Below are 21,226 nucleotides of genomic sequence, written 5' to 3' on the forward strand. Positions count from 1 at the left end.
GTGTTTCTGAGTCAGGAAGTTCAAGGATGGAGAACATGCTGATTCTCCTTTTAATGTGTAGCAGATGGTCTCTCCAGCAAGCTCAAGACTCAGAGCTGTGGGACGACGGGCAGAGCCCCGGGTGTAGGCGGAGGGCTGGGCGTGGGTGCGCTTTGCCTTACGCCCCTCTTGCCCTCGAGGCCCACCTTCCTCGCCACATCTGCTCTGATGAAGATGCTGTGGGTCACAGGGCGTCCTGGGGTTTCCATGCCTTTGGTCTTCACACAGTTTGGATGGTGGTGCGGGACTTGGGCACCCAGAGGTGGGAATTCCACCACCTATTTCTGGGACCCAGGGTGACTGTTCGCACTGGGGACATGCTTGCTAACTTGGAGATTTCTTTAGGGTTTGTGCAGCTGTCTTTGTGGGAAGCCCTGATGCTTCTGCACACCCTGGAATGAAGATGCATCAGGAGGAGTGGCTGGGGGCCCTTGGACTTTCTCAGAGGCCTTGTCTTGAGGCCAGCGCCTCAGTCAGAAGCCTCAGGGCAGCGTCTGTCCCCATCTCTCCCCCCCACCCCCAGCAGTGGCTGCACAGCCTGGCTGAGCCTGGGGGGTTCGACCGAGGGGCTGCCCCGTGAAGCCACGGGGTCGGGCCTGGTCCTCTGCTCCGGCGTGGTGTTGGCATTTCAGGTCTTAGCAACATGCTTCTTGAAAATTTTCAGTCTCTGACATCCAGATGTTGTCTTCTAATCAGAAATGAGTGGTTTCCGATAGGAGGAAACATGCATGGTGGGCCTCTGTGACATGCCTACACTCAAATCTGGAAACACTCAGTTCTGGAGGGAGATGCCGGGGCCACCCGCCCCTTCCAGGGAGATGTCCCGCTGGAGGGACCAGTCTCGTGGCCCTGGGTTCCAGGTATTCGGCTCACACCGCATGTGGGAGGGGAGGGTGAACCGTTTGTGTTAGAAGGAAACATTTGCTTGGCTCCAAAATGTGAGTGACTGTGGCCATGGCTGGAAGACTCCCCTACCCTGGGTGTGATGTCCATTTCACCACCTGAAGTGAAGACTGGGTGGCTGGTAGATTTCCCCCTGCCCTTTCTGACCACCCTCGGGCTCCATGCCACCTGCTGCCCACAGGTGCCCAGTAACATGCAGGCACCCCAGAGGGCGAGGAAGTGGTGACTGGGATACCTGATGTGCTGGGTGCTGGGGGCTTCTGTGTTGTCCCCTCGTGGCTGAGAGAGGCCTGGCTGCCCCAGCCTGTGGTGAGGGCCCCCGGGGCCATGACATGGCAAGGGTTTGGGGTTTTCAGGGAAACACTCACAGTTTAGCAGGATGAAATCACAGTGCAGCCCGCACAGGACTGGCTAAGAAAGAAAGAGCAGGATCTGTGTTTCTGGTCGGGGAATGTGCACAACAAAGTGAAGAAACAAGACAAAAAGGTCATCTCCTGTGATCCTGTTTCTGTTAAAAAAATAAAAATAAAAGATGTCCCTGTATAGATTCGTCTGATTAGAGGAGTTGTGTGGAAAGGGGCTTGGGGTGAGCCCAGAGGGATGATTTCCTGTTACTTCCCAATGATTTTGTTTTTCAAAGCAAATAGTGACGTGGGATCTGAGTGGTGGATTGGCCTGGCTGTGGAGACATGTGGATGTCAGCCTGGAGCAGTGTCGACTGCTGACAGAACTCGGGGTCCTGGGTCATGGGCAGGGGTGGCTGGGCTCCTGCTCCTCAGGAAGGTCCTGGTGTTCCGTTGTGTCCCCATGAGTCCCAGAGCTCTTCTGTCTTGGTCTCCTTCACAAGTTACTCGTCACTCATGCCTCACCGTCAGGAGGGATCGCAGGTTGGGGTGCTCGTCTCGTTTGTCCAGCTGCTACATGCCCCACGATGCTTACATGGAGAGAGTTTTTCTGTGCCAAGAGTGGTGTTTGGAAAATCCCCAGATTTTAAGATAAGGAAAATTTTGAGACTATAAAGTCATTTAAATGAATATTCCTAGTTGCTTTCAGGGGCCTGTGTTCTTATAAGGTGAAAGTGAAGTCACTTCAGTCATGTCTGACTCTTTGCAACCCCATGGACTGTAGCCTGTCAGGCTCCTCTGTCCATGGGATTCTCCCGCAAGAACACTGGAGTGAGTTGCCATTTCCGTACCCTTTTGGGAAACTATTTTTTTTTTTTAATATATATTTTATTGGAAAGGCATTGAAACAGTTGAAGAAAAACTTGACTCTTTTGCATAACATCCTCAGATGGATACTATAATTATAGCATTCACATACATTCTGCCATATCTTCTGTTTTTTTAATGAACATTGTAGTTTATTCAGTCCATCATGTGGTCCTTTCAGAGTTCTGTGGTGAGTCCCTTGAGCCGAGTGCTGGGTACAGAGACAGAAATGAGAGGCACATGTGGACCCTGGTCTGGTGGGGCCGATGTGCCTAGATGAAGGGGCCAGTGACGCCCGGGGGCCTGGGGCCTGGAGCTGGGTGGGGCTGGAGCAAAGGCTCTGGGTGTCTGTGCCGAGCGGGAGGGTCTCTGGGTGGATGTGGAGTTGGTGGGCCACTCCCAGATGCAGGGTAAGGGCTCTTCCCACAAGGAAACTGAGTACCCTGCTGGACAGCTGGGTGGACATGACTTAGGCCCACAGTGCTGTCTCCGCCCCATCCATGTGGCTGTGTTACTGGTGTGTGACAGGGTAGTGCCACACCAGAATGTTGGTGCCACTAGGTCCCCTTCAGGGGCTTATGAGAAAGGCTTCCTCTAACTTCATATGCTTAATGATTTTCTGCCAGAAAGAACCTGTTCTTCATTTATACTAGAGGATGATTTGGCAAGTGATTTGGGATTTTGGCTTAACTTAAAAGTAAGTTAATTTTATCTTACAGTCCTCTGATGTGACTTCTGACTTAATTATTCAAGGAGAATTAGGATAGTACTCACATGCTGTGTTCTCTGGCTTCCCTCTAATTTGTGACATTTGCTCTGACACGGAGAAACTCTAACCCTGAGCATTGTTGCATAATGTGAGAAAAGAAAAGGTTGGTTCTCTGGTGTTTTGCTTTAAGGGAGTTACATTATTTTACATTTATTTAATTTTCTTCTTTTCCAAAATGAAGAATTATTTCTCTACCAAATATAAACTTATCTGAAAATTAGCAAATATAAATGTAACAAACTTGTAAGTGCATATATTTTAAGTGCATATATTTTAATTTGAGTTTTTGCTCTTTTTTTCCTGTCCTTCCCTACTTGCAGCCCCATTGCTCATGTTCAAGTTTGACTATGAAAAATAAATATTATTATTCACAAGCATTAATAAAGTGGTTTTCAACCCAAGGAATAGGTTGACTTCCAGAAGTGGAAATTCTGAACTGTAAGAGTCCATGCGAAGTTTGGAAGTAAAAAGATGCTGTGTGCTGTGTGCCCCACGTCAGGAATCAGACGTAATTAGCTGAATTTCCAATTTCAAATAATTTGATGATCTAACATACACTATTACAACCCTATAAAATTCTACTTGTGTGTTATTTTTTTTCAGTTGCTTAACTTGATATGTCTAATGTATCATGAATTTTTTTAGTAATTGCTATAAAAACTAATGTGTTACAACCAAGTCTTATAAAATTAACAGCAAAGATAAAACTGCTCACGTGTCTTTTGTGACAAGGTCACCTTTTCTAAGAGTCTGCACATGCTCAGAGGTGGACCCACCATCTTTCCTTGCGTCTCTGGTCATGTCATGTCTTCTGGTCCTTCGGGTCCTCACCCGTGCTGGACATTCAGCCCACACAGGGCCAGGGTCTCCTGAGCAACAAACAGTGTCACCCCAGCTTTTACACATCCCCTTTACAGATGTTCTTGAGTCAGCATGAATGTTACTAATTCACTTTAATTAAAAAAATAATTATACCGTGTGCCACTCCTAGGACAAAAGCCCAGTTGATTTAAAAAGTGAAATCGGAGTGCTGGATGGGAGAGCATTTGAAGGGGGAGGCTCAGGTGCCATGACTGAGCGCTCCCTAAGCCGGGCGTTCGGTTTACTATTACGTTTGAAAAGTAGCACACTTGTTACTGCAGGAAAGCAGAGGAGAAGCAGTCCTCAGCCCTCCTTCCAATGAGAGAGAAGCATCGTCAGTGTGTTGATGCTCCCTAGAGTTTGCTGCTCCCTTTTTATCATGTGACGATCTTATGACAGGTACTTTGTTGTTCTTGATGACTTCAAAAGCACTTGTGTTGTTCAAAATAGTATGTGTTTATTATGGAAAATTGAATGTTTTTTGTTTAAAAATTACTGATAATCCCCAGGAAGTCATTCATGTTCTGTAGTTATTTTGGTCTTCTTATATACTTAAATATTAGCTTTTATAAATAGTAATCTCATCAACACTCCTGGGTTTGGGGGTGGGGCAGTCAGAGGGCATGCTGGCGGAGCGCTGGCTCTGAGTCAGTCTGAACTGCTTTTTGAGCTTGGGGTGCCCCTGGGCCAGGAGACCTGGAATCAGTTCTGAACCTTGGTTTCTGTGCTGATGCGAGCGTGTCCCTGGGTCAGGCTCGAGTGAGTCCCCTTGGCCAGCCCTTGCTTGTGGGAGCCTGGGCCTGTGGTTTCTCTGGGGACTCATCGTGGAGGTGAGACCTGAGGCGGCTTGACTTCTGTTCTGTGGAAGGAACCTCGCTTTCAGTTGTTTGGCCCTTTGTCTTTGTGACGACAGTGACGAACGCCGGTCCCTTGCCCGTCCTGACGTCCTTCGCTCTCATCCCCCCAGCCGCCACTTCCTTGTTACTCCCATTTCCAGGTGTGGGTGGCCCTTGTTCCACTTACTCCAGGTTGTGCGATGCTGGGTTTTGAGGGTTGATTGTGTCCAGGCCGTCGGTGGCTATGACAGTGTACTTGTCTCCATCAGGACTTCTTAGGTGCTGGGGAGCTGATAGCAAGGTGATGGGATGCTGTTGCGATCCAGCCCCTCAGGCTGCCTGAAGCAAGGGGTCCTGTGTGTACCCCGGGTTGGGGACTGTGGCCCGGGTAGGAGCTGGTTCCCAGCCTGCCTTCGGAGGCGTCTGCAGGTCATGTTCTTTGCTAACGCGTGTCTGGAACGCTGTCTGGAGGGTCAGGATTTCACCAGCAAGTCTCAATCTTCTTAGAGCCCAGAGCACAATTAACTAAGACGGAATTGCTGCAGGTGTAGGTTGTCTGGAAGCTCGGGGAAAAGCTGCCCTTCCGAGCTCCTATCATGCCTTGTGGCCGCTCCTGACCCTGGGCCACGTCCCTGCCCTGCCCTCGAGGCTCGCACGTCCTTAGTTCTTTGAGGTGCTGAGGACTTCTCTCAACAGTGTCTTTTCTCTTGTTAAATGATGGGTGAGCATGCAGAACCCTAGTCTTTTATTTGGGGTGTTTCATCTGTCTGCTTGGTGTGGGCTGCAGCCTTCTCTCCTGTGCATGGAGATGGACTCGCTGGATCAAGTAGTGGAGGGTGGCATGGCCGTTCCCAGGGCACACGCCTGCCTTGTGTGTCCTTCTAGTAACACGTGTGCCTCGATGTGTTTCTCTCCAGTTCTGTGTCCCGGCTTCACCTCCTACTTCTTCTGTTTTCCCCTGACTTAAACGCATGCAGTAAGATTTATTAAAGCAAGTGCATCAAAAGAGAGTTCCTTTGAAAATGGGGAGGATAAACATTAAAAAGCACTGCAATTATAAACAGTGCTGCTATGAACATCGGGGTACTCGTGTCTCTTTCCCTTCTGGTTTCCTCAGTGTGTATGCCCAGCAGTGGGATTGCTGGATCATAAGGCAGTTCTATTTCCAGTTTTTTAAGGAATCTCCACACTGTTCTCCATAGTGGCTGTACTAGTTTGCATTCCCACCAACAGTATAAGAGGGTTCCCTTTTCTCCACACCCTCTCCAGCATTTATTGCTTGTAGACTTTTGGATCGCAGCCATTCTGACTGGCATGAAATGGTACCTCATAGTGGTTTTGATTTGCATTTCTCTGATAATGAGTGATGTTGAGCATCTTTTCATGTGTTTGTTAGCCATCTGTATGTCTTCTTTGGAGAAATGTCTATTTAGTTCTTTGGCCCATTTTTTGATTGGGTCATTTATTTTTCTGGAATTGAGCTGTAGGAGTTCAGCAGATGAATGGATAAGAAAGCTGTGGTACGTATACACAATGGAGTATTACTCAGCCATTAAAAAGAATACATTTGAATCAGTTCTAATGAGGTGGATGAAACTGGAGCCTATTATACAGAGTGAAGTAAGCCAGAAAGAAAAACACCAATACAGTATACTAATACATATATATGGAATTTAGAAAGATGGTAACAATAACCCTGTATATGAGACAGCAAAAGAGACACTGATGTATAGAACAGTCTTATGGACTCTGTGGGAGAGGGAGACGGTGGGAAGATTTGGGAGAATGGCATTGAAACATGTATAATATCGTGTATGAAATGAGTCACCAGTCTAGGTTCGATGCACGATACTGGATGCTTGGGGCTGGTGCACTGGGACGACCCAGAGGGATGGTATGGGGAGGGAGGAGGGAGGAGGGTTCAGGATGGGGAACACATGTATACCTGTGGCGGATTCATTTTGATATTTGGCAAAACCAATACAATATTGTAAAGTTAAAAAAAAAAAAAAAGTGCTGCAGTGTGTAAAGTGACAGAGAAGCCAGAACCAGCGCCGAGTGGACAGCACTGGGGTGGACACTGGGGTCATTGCCATGCCTGATGCATGTTTATTGACCAGATGGGCTTAGTGGAGGGGTCATGGTGAGGGCACGGACCTTAGCTCGAGTGTCATGGGACCAGAATGGTGAGTCTGGTGAGGTAGAACTTGAGACCTTGACCTTGGCACTTTGCTGTGATGTGTCGTGCAGCCTTGCAGCTGGTTTATTCTGTGGGCTCCCATGCTGGTGGGCAAATCCCTGTGGCTTGCTCCCTGGAGACTGTGCAGGGCGTGGGGAAGGTGGAGTGCACACGTGTCTGCATTGCATTCCTTTCCTAAATTAGCATCTGGGGACACCAGCTGTGTCCCCAGAAGACTGTCCTGTTCTGTGGACTTGGGAGGTGCTGCCGGCCCCACCCTGTGATGGTGCTGGGCCTCAGGCCCTTGTTCTGGACAGAGGGAGCAGAGGTCTAAGGTAAGAAGCTGCTCTAGAAGGAGCTGGTGCCAGCGTGTCTTTAGGGACGTAAGCTGTTCAGGGAACCTGCTTGTTACTTCTGTGTTTAAGCTGGGCATGGTCTAAGGGCATTTGCCCTGTAGATGTGCCCATTTGCACATCTTGGAAGATCAGTGGTTTACTGCAGTGGTTCCAGGGTTTGTGTTTGTAACACGCACTCTGGCCCCACCCAGACCTTCAGAATCAGAAATCCCGGGGAGGGAGCCCCCCCACACCCCTGTAATACGCCCTGCAGGCGATTCTGATGGAACTCGGGTTTACTGGCTGCAGAGATCCAGGCTCCTGCTGAACTTCCAGCCTCAGGAGGCCAGGTTCTGAAACAGCTAGTTGACAGTATTGTGTGGCAGAAAAATAGAAACATTTTCCTAAAATGGGCATGTAAGAAAAATGTTTTCTTTCATTGTGTTTAGAAAACATTTCTAGTAGGTAGGCCCTGTTTGGAATTATGGTGAGCTGTGTTCTTCTGTCTTTGCTTATTGCAGCTGGAGAGGAAACCGTTCACCCTGGTCAGTTAGAATACGAGCGTCCTCAGGACGCTGGGACATGCTGGGTGGCTGTGGTGACAACACCAGGTGTCTACTGAGTGTCGCCAACTGACATTTCCTCAGGAACCCAGCAGGAGAGAAGGCTGTTTCTGTGAGTGACCGAGGGTCCTGGGTCTGAATCATCGAACAGGAGCTGCAAGCGTGTGACCACAGAGAGCAGGATGGATGGAGCTGCCTGGCTGCTCTCCGGTTAGGGTTGCTGTGTGACCGCCCTGCCCGTGGCCCTGGTGACCCCAGAGCACACAGGTACCTCGGGTTTTCACCCTACAAATTGTCCTCAGGAGCAAACCCTCTGTGGTCACCAGGCCATGGCATGGGTGAGGGCCTGACCTAGAGGAATGCGGTGTGACCTTGAGATCCTTTTAGATTAGAACAGATTTTTCACTTCAGTTATCAATAATTTATCAGAAGTGATCTTGAACCTGTTCACACCCCCTTTTTTGATAGAAAGGGAGGAGGAATCTATCTTAGAAAATCTCTATATGCCAGCTGGGATGTAATGAAGTCATAGAGGAGAAACGCGGCCCTGTGATCATGTGATACCACATGGTGGCTGGACCTTACGCATTTCACGCATGTGCCACGCGTGTGCACGCATGGCCCTGGTGGTCACGTGCTCCCTGTTGCCCTGACACAGGCCATTGAGGGCGGGACATCTCTGCTCCGTGGTCTGTATAGCTGTGGAAGGTGGAGTAGGCCCTGCCATCTCTCTGTCCTCCTCCCACCTGCCCCTCCTGGCGGCGTGTGGTTTGAAGTCCACCAGCCGCACTGTTTCAGGGCTGCCTGGCTCTCAGGACCTTGTGTTGGGGTTGTCTTTCCCTCCAGCTGATCTTCCAAGCTGAGGTCCCCAGGGCAGAGCTGCAGCTATGGCTGCCCCGTTCAGCGGCCGAGCTTCCTGCTCTTGCCCGGGGGACACCCCATGAGTCTGCTTATGTGTGTGGCCTCATCCTCATACACGGGGGCACACTGCCTGCTCCAGAGCAGCCGTGAGTCAGGAAGCAGGCTGGGCGGCACCCTGGGGTGTCCAGACTGGGCAGGAGGCTGCCCAACTCGGGCACATTTGTCGCCATGAGGGGAGGTCGCTTCTGCCTGGAGCTCATGGTCTACCCCGTTACCTTCCAGGAGAAGCTGTGTTTTCTTGTGTTGCTGAAGGCAATATATTTATTCATGTTAATGTCTTGTTTTGCAGGAGCTGTGCTGGGAATTTAAATATTTAGGCTCAGTTGTCATGTATGATTGAATTGCACTATGGTATTACTCTTTGTAAAGACTTTGGGTTTCTCATTAGAAGTATTTTCCTTTTCTTCAGTTAACTGAAGCAAAACCTGCTGTTGGTATGAAGAAGCAGATGTATAGTTACGATGTCAAATTATATAGTATTTTCCTAAATAGCTCATGCTCTTCTCAAAATTTCTGAAATTCATTTGTTCATCAATCATGGATTGAATGCTTCTGTCCCAGCTCCCTAGTCATTGTTCATATACATTGCTAAAGAGTTACTTCCCTCTGGGAAATAAGAATGAGATAAGAAGGCACTTAGAATTGGGCTTAGAGATGATTAAGCAAGATGCTTTGGCACAGCGCTTGTGTTGTATTTTTACTAGAAAATGTTTTCTCAGACCTGACACTCAGGTGTTGGCAGGCCTTTGTGCCCGACGCCCACACCTGCCCTGCATGCGTGGGGCGTGTGCCTGGCCTTCTCGAGTGTGCAAAGGGTCGGGAGATACTGACCATTTCACATTTTGTTGTGGAGAGTTAGTCCTTGGGCAAGAGTTTTGGTTATTTCCTTCCAGATTAGTTATCTACTTAAATCTCCCTTGTTAAACTTTGGAAAAGAGAGGAAATGAATTGAATGTGATTTTGTCCTTCTGAGCAGTGAAAACACTGGAGCCCTGGAATTTATTATCAGCTACTGGAACACTGGGCAGCCCGGGGTAGAAGTGGTGGGTGGGGCGCGTTTGCGCTTTGGGAGGATGCGTGGGTTCACGTGTCTGAGGCTCCTCCTTCCCATGTCACCCTGAGCCATGTCAGAAGCATAGGCACTGTTTTCTGTGGATCAGTGGCCTTTTCCATCAGTGATGACTTTGGTCTTACGTCATGTTGCCTCATGACGTGCCCTCATGTGGGAGGAGTGTCCTGCTTCCTTCCCTGTTTGGGAACCAGCTGGAACCTGGTGTGACGGTGTGGTTTGACCTGGTTCTTGCCCGTCTTTGAAACTTGACACTTATTCCAACAGACATCATGTCGTTTGTCATGGAGCAGAGTCAAGGTGATAATGTATTAGGAAGATAGAAGTGTTTGGAGAAAACACATGGATGGCATCTGTGACTGTAGTTGTCAAGAAATACTGAGAAGGCTGGAAGAACACCTCAAGATACCCGTGGGAGAGACCTTGTGGGGAATGAAGACCCACTGCTGTGTCTCCTCCACGTCATAGCGTCTGTGGTTGCGTCCTGCACACGCAGGTGAGGGGCCCTGCAGCCTTGGGACTGCCCCCTCTCCAGGAGGGTTTTATAGCAAGAGGGGACGGTTACCAAACACTCTATAGATAAAGGCCTTCCCCACCAACTTTGGTGTGCTAGGGGTGTAGGAGGTGGGTCTGGAAAAAACAACCCCGAGGCCTGGAGAAATGTAGATTAGGATCATGTAAGTTGTCTTGTGACACAGGAAGTCTTGTGAATGTGCCTTGTAAAAGGAATGTTAATAACCACCTTATTATGTGTTATGTTTTCACAGCAGTACTTACGCAAGGGCAGAAGTGAATGCCAGATTTTGTGTGTCAAAAGAATGATTATTACTCACCACACTTCACTGAAGAAATAAGAGTTCACAAGTTAAAAAATAAAAATCCACATTTAAAGCAGAAGGGGAGGGGTGAGGTGGGAAAGGAGCACTTATTTACTGATGCTGGTCCAGGAGGAAGTGACGGATGTGGTCTGTCAGCCTTTTTTAAAATTGGAGGATAATTGCTTTACAACGTTGTGTTTCTGCTGCACAGCACTGTGAGTCGGCCATAAATAAACACATACCCACTCTCTCTTGAGTCCCTCTCCTAACCCCCAGCCCCAGCCAGCATCATTTAGCCCGGTGTGGTCGCTGGTTCTGTGAGGCTCTTCCCTGGGAGCTGTGAGGGGTGTAGCTGGGAACTGACTGAGAAGAGGGAATTGTCCTTCCTGGTGAAGAGGCTGCTGACCTCTGCACAGGCAGCCTTGGGTCCTGATAGAGCAGCGCCCGTTTCCCGCAGGATGCGGTGTGAGGTGGGCCTGAGCTTCCAGACTTGGTGGGCCACGTGTCCTGGAGAGCCTTTTGGGGTGGGGTTGCCGGGAGCCTGTGCTCTGGTGGCCAGTGTGTGACCTTAGCCAGCCGGATGGATCTGGAGAGTTTACCTGGGTGTGAGTGGGAGGTGTGGGCAGGTAGAGGAGTGGCTGTTTAGGGTGACAGTGCTGTTCAGGACACCGCCTGGGACTCGTGAAGGGACTGTGGGTAACAGGGCGGGAGTGGGGGGCTTGTGGGGAGGGGTAGAGACAAGACAGACAAGAGAATAACCAAGTGCAGCTGTGACCTGAGAGGGATTGGTTAGAGACATTTTGGGGATAATTGAGCTAGTTTAATATAAGCTGGACGATGATAATATGAAATTATTGCTAGTTGTCTTATATGTGATGAAGGTTGGTAGTTGTGGAGGGTCCTGATTCGTAGGGAAAGTCTGGCTGAAGAGTTGGGGTGAGCAGTCAGAAGTCCCCCACTTACCTTGCAGTGGGCCGGGGGAGGGGGTGCTGGTCAGGTGGTGGGTGGTGGGCCCGTTGGTCAGTGGATGACAAAGTAAATATAAGTAAGTGTGAACAGTTTGTTGGATGCATGTGGAGAAAGTCTGGGTAATTCCATTGAAGCAATCTTTCAACTTTTTGGTGTGTTTGAACATTTTCATGATAAAAAAGGTAGGAGAAAATAAGAAATTGAGAGAACTGTGTTCTTTGGATCCAGACGGAGGGTTAAAGTGTCTGTGACGTGGTTCTCAGGATTGGGTGTAGGGTTTCGTATCTGGCTTTCCCATTCAGTTTTCCTTTCTCATAGAGTTACTTTGTGCGTAGTTCAAAGTGTAGATGATACTAAAAGTGTCCATTTGTGGATTGTCTTAAAAACTGAAGAATTGGTTAGAGAAACAGTCTATAAAGCTTTGAGCTTTAATGTCTATAGTCACAGTTGCCCTCAGACACAGATGTTTTGTTTGAGTTGGTTTGTGTGGACCACTTCTCCACCCTGGGCTAGAAAGGACTGTCCTGACCCTGAGGATGGCCTCTGTGTCTCTTCCTGTGCCCTTCACCACGCCAGGGTCTATGCCTCGCCCCCACTGGACTCTGCCTTCCTCGGGGTCCCCCAGCCAGTGGATGCAATAGATGCCCTCTCACCTACCCTGGATGGGTGACTGAGGGAACCATGGGTCTCTTTTCTCCCCCTGGGGGCTCAGGATCCCTCCCGGGCATGGCTGTCAGGACCCACCGGTTTATGCAGCCCGCCAAGGTGGCCTTGACTCCAGGGAGGCGGAGGCTGATCCTTAGGCCAGTCTCTGTCTCTGTGACTGTGTTCTGCAGTCCTTTACCCCTGTTTGGAGGAACAGGGGGTGCACAGGGCAGACGCTGCCATCCCAGTGCAGTCCTCACAGGGCTGCAGGCTGTCCTCCGGTTCCTGACTCACCGGGACCCACTGCTCTGCTGCTGCTTGTTTTGGTCTGAGATGAGCCCCAGCCCCTCTCCTCTGCCTGAGCCCTGGGTCTTTGTTCAGTGTCTGACATGGACATCAGTCCAGCCATCCTAGATGCATTGCCCCGACACTGGTGATGTTTTCTGTCCATTTGGAAGAGCAGAGGCCATTTAGTTGCCCAGGTAGGCTGTTGGGATAGGGTTTGTACCTGTAGGAAGTTCACAGCTACAGTTCCTGCTTATCAACAGCTGGAAAACTGTCAGACCTGCTTCTGGTGTGTATGTAGTAGTTGTTGTGGGGAAGGGGTGGGGAGTAACCTCTTTTTATTATGTTAAATCAGAAACCATCACAATTTATTGTGAGTTTCTTCAGCATTAGCAGTGATAGAAATCTGTCACTTCCTCCCTGTCTCCTCTCCTGCTGGCTGGAAAGGGGGGCGGGCTGTCTGCCACCACCGTTTGTAAAATCCTCTGTATATCTTGTGCGCCAAGGGGACCTCTCTTCTCCAGGTGAATTCCTTGGCTCGATTCAGAGCAACTGGAAAGCTTGCTTGAATCTTGCATGTTTATGATTGCTCCTGGAAACTATCTTCTCAGTCTGTTTGAATCTTGGAGAATGTGGGGCCAATTTGAAGTAAAGATTTATGTAGGTGGATCATTGAGGACAGACTTCTGATCATGTTTCTTTACATTATGTATAATACTTCTGTTTTATTCTCAGAAGAATTTAGGATGTTGATAGTTTTGTGAGAATCTTTTCCTAAGTAGCATTAGTTATTTGGTGGTTCATCGTTTCTAGTTAATGTTAAGTAGTGGCCCGAGCTAGACCAAAGTTAGGTTGGTGCCAACACCCTTCACCACTGAAGAGACTCCTTGGAAGAAAGGGAGGGGGACACTTCCATTTATGACCTTCCCACTCTGCGGTGTCTTCATAAGCTGCTGCCTCTGTGAGCAGAGGCTGGTTAGTGCAGCTCATGCACACAGGCAAATGGAAAATGACAAACACTGTGAAACTCGGAGATGCGACATCAGGAGAGGAAAGGGGACAGGGCAGTTCCCTCGGGCGTGTGTGAGTGTGGAGTCTGTCTAGAAGATGGTGTTACACAGACACTGATATTTTTGTTGGTGTTTTCCCTGATGAAATGCTGCTAATTTGGCTGCTCAAACCAAACTGCCCAGATAGGAAGGCTTCATGTTCTTTGATTATTGAGGTTAGGAAGTGTAAGGCTCATCTTACCAGGCTGACCCAAGGGAGTTAGAGACAGTGGAGACTGTCCTGGGGTGGGGGTGCTTCTGGAAGCAGGACCAGAGGATCCTCCTTCCAAGAGGCAAAGACAGGAGAGTCTTTCCGAGAGATAGAGAAGGGTTTAAGGAGAAGAGCTGCTTCAGTTGCCTCTGTTTGGGGGTTTGAACACATTTCTTCACATTGATTAAAGGTACTCTTTGTGGCTCCCCGTGTGTCAGCCCCGTGCTTTGGGTAAGGGTACCCCGACAAGTAAGTCACAGTAAAATGTCCTGGTGGTGATGGTGGCACGGTTGTTGACTGTCAGTCATAGTCAGCTCCTTTCATGTCTCTCCTCCTGCACAGTGTCTGTGTCCCAGAGCGTGTGTGGACCCAGGTCTCCCTTGAAAAGTGCATTAGGACAGGGACGGGAACGTGTCCCTAAACACTGAAGTGATGCAAAAGCATGCAGAGGCATTTAGGATCAAGTTTTTTTTTTTTTTTTAAAGTGTCCTAAATACAAAATCAGCACCAGTGAGATCACCAGTGAGATCTCCACTGAAATGGAAGGACCCCTTGAAGGTTCTTGTCACCTTGGATGTGCTTCTGCAGAAACAGTTTTGAGTTCAGCTGCAATGAGGGGGAGGGGATGAGGTTGACTGGCTTCCAAACAGAAGCTGCCCAGGGCTGAGCTCCTGTCCTAACCGCCACGGTCCCACGGTCCTGCCCTGGGTGGTCCTGGTGGAGCTGGTCCACCAAGTTAGAGGACTGGTCCTCACGACCTTTCTGAGATTAGAAATGTAATTGACCCGAATAACATTCTTCATCTTAAGAGTTTATCTCATCTCAGACCTGGATAGAAAAGGGACCCTCTGTGTTGTTATGACCTCCTTCTGTCTTTTCTGAAACCTGCTTCAATATTGCTTTGAATAATCACACTATCTCTTTTATTAATTCCATTATCCTTTTACTTAAATCATGTGCTCTTGCATGCTTCATTCAATCTCCATTCTGTTCCCTGATACAGGTTCTTCCCAACTCAAAAATTAAAAATGACATTTGATTCTACCTACTGCAAGTTTCTAAAAGTTTCACAAGTCCATTGAATATTGGTTATAGAGTACTGGTGGTTTACTTACTGGAAAATTACATTTTAAGTAGAGCATTTGAGCAGAAGTGATGCTTTATTTTCCATCCTGGATCCATAGTGTTTCGAGATCTCCTGTGGACTGTCCTACTCCTTGTGCTGCTGCTGGTGGTCACAAAGTTAAATGTTGAAGCAGTATTGACACTGATAGTCAACTGTGGTTCCGATGTGATCACAGGTGTCGCTCTCCCTGAAGCAAAATTGAGCCCCTGCTGATGATACATTCTTATGCAGATTAAATTTAAATGGAGATTGCTACAAAGCTATAAATGCCCCCAGGGACAGATAAACACCTGGGAAAACCAGACTCCAGAATACTCACTCTGCTTCCCCTAAAAGATGGGAAGTGCAACAAATCCAAAGAACTCAAGCAAACGGTGCTTTAAAAATGGGCTTATTTTACTACATTAATTAAATTAATAAGTGAAAGTTTGCATTAATTTTAATTATTTAAAATTAAAATTAAATTCATAATTGAAATAACTTTAGTAATGTGAATTAGCTGAATTAATTTTAGTTACTTTAATTAAGTTAACATATGAAATGATGTAAATTATTGATCTGAATTACATAAGTTACTTATTTTATGCCTAAGAAGCCTTAATGTTCTTTGAGGGCAAGGTCCCTTCTTGCTGCTTCTTTTGTGTTTACACATTGTCTGTTTCCTGAAGGTTTTCATGTGATGTGATAACCCTGTAACACAGTCTAGAAGGATGGAGAGGAGACCCCTAGAACATCTGCCAAAGATACACTGTCTCCACTCTGGACTTCAAGGTATATTAGCCACCAGGCCTCACATCTGCAGTATCTGTTTAAGTGTGAAACTAATTAGAAGTTTTCACCTTTAGTTTTAGGCAAGGTAAATGCTTATTATGAACTCCTGCTTCTAGTATCACATACTTGGTTTATTCAATCAGATTGTCCCCACACCAAAGATACAGAGGGCGCCTGTTAGCTCTGCTACTCTGGTCTGAACCAGATCAAAGAGGTCTTATTAATTATTCATTATGACATTTCATACTTTATTTTACTTTTCATAATTACCAGAGTCTGTATAATTAACCTCTCATTTAGTGGAAGTGCATAACATTAAATAGGGCTATAATTACAACTATTAAAGAAAGTATATGGAAGAATTTAAAGATCTTTAATTAGAAAATTTTTTTTTGTTTGGCTCTATAGTGCAGTTTTTCCTTGTGTACAAGTATCTTTGATTATTTAAACAAAGAGAGAAACCAGAAAAGCAAGCAATCAGTGCTGTTCTGATTGGTGGTAGTTGTGTGGTTTCATTTCTTGGTTAGAGATGTGGGCTGTGTGTGAGTGCCTTTGATTTTACGGCACAAGTTTTACAGCACAGAGATGCTTGGGTGCTTTGCTGTTTTATGGGTGAGAAAGTGAATGTTCTTCATTGGCCGCTGAGGGATCAGGTACCATCCCCAGAGACAGACACGCAAGGGTCTGCTCCTGGCAGGGAGTTCAGGGTACCAAACATTGTAAAGAATTTAGTCCAGACCTAGTTAGAACGGACTCAACCTGAGGCTGGTGGTCAGCTTTGCTCTTATCTCAGCCCCCGCGTGAAGACACCTCCCGTGACTCAACATTTGTGATCCCCTGCTGGCAACAACAAACATGAGTCTGGTCCACTGGAACAGTGGACCTATATTCCCCATTGTCAGAACTGCGTGTCATCCTTCAGGACGAGGTCCATCTTTGAAGTGTCTGTCGGGAGGTGTCTGTGTGGGCAGCCACCTCAACCTGGCCTGTGGCGGGTGGAGGGGTATGGATCTCAGACCCCCATCCATTCTTGCAGTGCCAGGGGCAGTCTGGGTCCAGGGGTGTGGATCTCAGACCCCCATCCATTCTTGCAGTGCCAGGGGCTGCTCTGGGTCCAGGGGCCCTGACGCCTGGGAGAGACAAAGAAAGGCTTTGAGGTGAACACGGATCCTTCTGTGCATTGTGGACCAGCTTTTTTTCTCTGGGACAGGGACCACTGTAGCTGCCTCTCAGGGTCAGTTGTAAGAACCCCACACACCAGGTGACTGAGGGCTCTTTGCACATGCATTCTGAGGGTTGGGGCCTTGGGGCTCATATCTTTTCCATGTCTGTGCTGCCACCACATGTCAAGCCCCTGCCTCCTTTTCTGTGGACCCAGCCATGAGGACCCAGCTGGGCTACCCCTTCTATAATCTGTGCCACCTGCTGTCCTAAGGACAGAGCCCTGATCAACCATTCCTGGGAGCAAACCCCACAGAAGAACACATTTCTGGTTAAGCTGCTCAGAGCCCTCCACGCCCACACTCCATGAATCCACCTCATCTCATCCACCTGCTGGGCCCAGTGGTTGCTGGCCTCTGTGACCTTGACCCCCAGGGCAGGGGACACTGGGCGTTTCTGGAGGTATTTTTGATGGTCAGGACTGCAGTTGGGGTGATGCTGGCGTCTGTCGGGAGAGAGGGACACTACTATGGACCCTGCAGTAGGACCGCTCCCGCGTCCCCCCCCCCCCCCTCCCCGCCCCCCCCCCCCCACCACAATAGCTGATCAGTGTGGGTAGGGCTGAGGCTGAGGAGCCCGTAGGTGAGACGAAAGAAAACTTGATGGTTCCTGGGGACTCTTGGTTCTCTCTCCCTTGTGAATCAGGCCCTTCCTTTTCTCTGACAGGGCTCCCACTCGGCCCGTTTTCACATGCTGCGGGCCTCCTGCAGGGTGGCTGTGCCACGTGTCCGATTTGGACCTGCCCCGAGTGGAGGGCCTGTTCTCAGTCCGCACCTCCATCTGCTCCCCTGGGCAGAGCACCAGCTCCTGGAGCCTGGAATATGCTTGTTTGGGCTGATTTTAGGTATTATTGGGTGTTTGAAAGTTTTAGTTTGGCGTTGGAGACTTTTGAGCCCACGGACCCCAGTCTGCAGTAAAGACAGGCCACCCAGGACCACCTTTGCCTTGTTTGTAGGGTGGTATTTTATCTCGTTAATTCTGGATGTTATTTCGGCCTAGAGAACGAGGTCAGCGTGCTGTTAACGTTGTCTTGAACCTGGTTCTGCTACTTGGCGGCTGTGTACTTTCCAGCATAAACCTTTCTGCCTTCATTTTCTCATCGATTAGGTGGGAGTAAGTTTTTATTAAGTGGATTAGTACACGTGAGGCACACGGCACTGTGCATGGAATGTGGCTGATGACGCTGTTAACAGCCGTTCAGGTTTCTGAGTCTGCAAGTTAGTGCCTGCTATGTCCCTGAGTCTCGGGGTAACACCTCATGTGCAGCAGACCCCAGCCCGGCGGGCGCTGGGGGCGGGGCCGCGGGGCGGGGGGGGGGGGCCCTGTGGGGCGTCTGCGCACGCGTGCTGCCTGGCACGCGTGCTGCCTGGCGACGCTCCTGCGGGTGGAAAAGCTCTGGAGACGCCATCTTGTTTGTGCGCACCCGGGCGGCCCGGCCGGTGTCGCGGGCTGGTCACCTCCGTCCCATCACCTGGCCTTAGTGCTACATCCGAGGCAGCCCCTGGGCTGTGGAGGCAGCTGGTGCCCGCGGTCAGGTAAGGTGGGATCCCTCGTAGGGTCTTCTCGGCCGCTGGTCGCCAATAAGATGCTCGTTTTCTTTTATTTTTATGAACAAATTAACGGCTTTGCTCGGGAAGCAGTGGGTCCAGCTTAAAACTCGCTTCTACAATGAGCAGTGGCGGGGAGACAGGTTCTAGAGAATGTGGCCTTGGTCAATATTGCTGAGGAGGGCGTCCCTTTGTGGATAAAAATCCAAACAGCTCCCAGCCTCCAACCGTTTCTTCTTGTCACGGCTGTGATGCCTGGTGGCACAGCAGCTTCTGGGAGGTAGGAGGAAAGCCTTGCGAGGGCCGGGGGTGGGGGGGTGGTGACAGTGTGGTCCGTGAAACCGTCGTGGGCGCCGCTCCCCAAGGCCCGCGTCCTCTCCGCCAAGGTGAGGGCCCTGGTCTCAGGAGCCCCTGTTGCTCCTGGCCCAGCGAGTGACGGGATGAGATCTGCCTTTAATGACGGGACAGAAATGAATTTTGTTTGATATACACCACTCTTCTTCCCAGTATTCTTGGGCTTACCTCATGGCTCAGCTGGTAAAGAATCTGCCTGCAGTGCCGGAGACCTGGGTTTGATCCCTGGTTTGGGAAGAGCCCCTGGAGAAGGAAAAGGCTACCCACTCCCATATTCTGGCCTGGAGAATCCCATGGGCTGTATAGTCGTTGGGGTCGCAAAGAGTCGGACATGACTGAGAGACTTTCATTTTCCTATGAGTTACAGATAAGAAGATCGGAAGCCTCCAAGTGAAAGTGAAGGTCGTTCAGTGTGTCCGACTCTTTGCCCAAAGCCTCATGTATGAGTTTTGTATGATGTATGAGGCTTTGGGCTTCCCTGGTAAAGAATCTGCCAGCAATGCAGGAGCCCTGGGTTGGGAAGATCCCCTGAAGAGAAGAAAGGCAACCCACTCCAGAAGTATTCTGGCCTGGAGAATTCCGTGGACTTTATAGTTCATGGGGTTGCAAGGAGTTGGATACCATTGAGCAACTTTCACTTTGAGGCTTTCGATCTTACTTCTTATCAGTAACTCATAGGAGAGTGGTATCTGAAACCAAAGAATAGGTGCCGGTGGTTCTTGGGGGAGATTAGCAGATTGGTTCAGGGGTGGTCTTTGATGGGAGTTCCAGTGAAAGAGCAGGAACAGGTTTCACCAGACTCAGGATGTATGGGCCCACTGTTCTCCTGAGTTGCCTCAGTGGTCTCCGGCCCCTGTTCTGCACTGGCACTTCCCCATCTCGAATCCTGTCCAGAATAGGCCAGAACGTCGTGGGATGCAGCGCTGGGCTTCTCTAAACAGGTGGAGCCACTTGATGGGCTCTGGGAAGAAAGCAGCGGAGAAATGAAGTGTGGGTGGTGAGAAAGAGACCTGAAACGGAGGTGAGGTGAAGATGAGGCGGCACTGGGACCGTTCCTCCAGGGCTTGCTGGTCGGGTGGGTGCCCCCGTCCCAGTCCCCCGTGTGGACGCACCTGACGGCAGGTGCACGCAGCTGAGCTCCATGGGGGTGGCCGGTTGCTGGTTTAAGTGGGTGTGTGGGTCCATGTCCTGGAGGTGGCAGCTATCCTTTCCCACTTATGTGGCTGTGGCAGGTTCGGTAACCCGTCCTTCCCTCTGTTTTCTCATCTGTCAGGCGGGGTCCTAGTTTAACCCCAGTGGTAGGGTGGTTGTGAAGATCCGAGGTGTGCGAATGGCACCCTGCAGGTCACACGTGTTTAGCTAGTGTGGCTGTTGTTGAGTGTTTGTGTTGACAGGATTGAGGGTTAATAAGATTGAAACTTGGAAGCAGCATCTCGTCAGAACACTGTTTCCAAGCTTATGTGTTTTCATTTATTCACAGCGTGGAGTTTGCTTTACTTTTGAGTACAGTGTAGGTACTTATCTTGGGACGAGCCCAGTGGCTCATCTTGCGTCTCATTAGATGCATGTCTTCTGTTTGTTTTATGGAAATCTCCGCACTCTGCTTAGGGGCCCTTTTCTAGGGCCTTCTGTGGCAATTAACCTTCACTGTTTTATTCTATTACCATCTAATGCAGTATTTCTCACTATTTAATTCTTTTAAGCTTGAAGGGTTGTTATTTTCAAATAAATTTTGTCATATACAGTTTCAGGTTAAATTCCTTTATTTTTGGGGGCAGGTAACTGTTCCCCAGTTGTGAGTAATAAAGCAATATAATTTGGAGAGGTGGTCTCTATTGGATATGTTGGGAGCTACTAATGGCCATCACCTGAGAGAAATGGCAGTACACGGGTCAGGTATGTGTGAGGCCCTGCATGGCTTCACATCTTTTGTAAAATCAGGAGACTTTTGTTTTCCCCCAGGCCTTCTCCTCCTGTTCATAACTCCTCTGTCCTTCCGGAGCCCTTGTAAGTTGCGGAGAGGGATGTCTTGTCTGCTGTTGGCCCACAGGCCCTGGCGGAACCAGACTCTAGTCTCCTTCCCTACGGGGTGGGGTGAGGGGTGGGGGCGAGCCCCATCAGAGCCACACTGGCCACAAAAGCCCTCTGAGCAGCATCCAGTTCAGGAATCGGGTGCTGCCAGCTGCCTGTTTGTAGTACGTATTTAACTTTTTACATGGTTTTTCCTCTGGGCTGAAGCTGGTGTGTGAGTGACTATTAGTCATGGTCATGGGACTTAATGTCCATCTGACTGGCCTTGGCAGATGCTGGATATAGAGAGCTTGTCTGCTAGCTGCAGTGGAGTTGAGGTTGTTTTGTAATTGTTGGTATGAATGATGGCCAACTGAAGAAACGCCTGTAAATTAGGTTGACATATTTTTATTTTCAGAGTTGTCTTTTGGAGCCTGGATCAAAATGTGGGAGATTTATTTAGCAAAAGTGCAATGTGAGATGATGTTTCCTGGGTGTCTGCTTTAAGATGGACAGTGAGTCGTCTTGGTGTTG

The 21,226-nt window shown here is 49.0% G+C and overlaps 1 protein-coding gene across 7 annotated transcripts in view; it reads left to right on the plus strand.

Annotated features, from left to right (window-relative positions):
* Window positions 1-21,226, plus strand: part of DIP2C (disco interacting protein 2 homolog C) — a 294,092-nt gene that overhangs the window by 23,796 nt on the left and 249,070 nt on the right. Inside the window, exon 1 of one of the 7 annotated variants that reach the window (XM_059892708.1) lies at window positions 17,371-18,316. The exons of 4 other annotated variants lie outside the window; for them this stretch is intronic. In XM_059892708.1, coding sequence (XP_059748691.1) covers window positions 18,040-18,316 — 277 coding nt within the window. In that variant the 5' untranslated portion in view covers window positions 17,371-18,039. Of the gene's footprint in view, window positions 1-17,370; window positions 18,317-21,226 lie in introns of those variants that run through there. 2 more of the 7 variants (XM_059892706.1, XM_059892707.1) reach the window with 2 other exon arrangements.

The sequence above is a fragment of the Bos taurus genome, chromosome 13, assembly GCF_002263795.3.
Source record: "Bos taurus isolate L1 Dominette 01449 registration number 42190680 breed Hereford chromosome 13, ARS-UCD2.0, whole genome shotgun sequence".
Classification (NCBI taxonomy): domain Eukaryota; kingdom Metazoa; phylum Chordata; class Mammalia; order Artiodactyla; family Bovidae; genus Bos; species Bos taurus.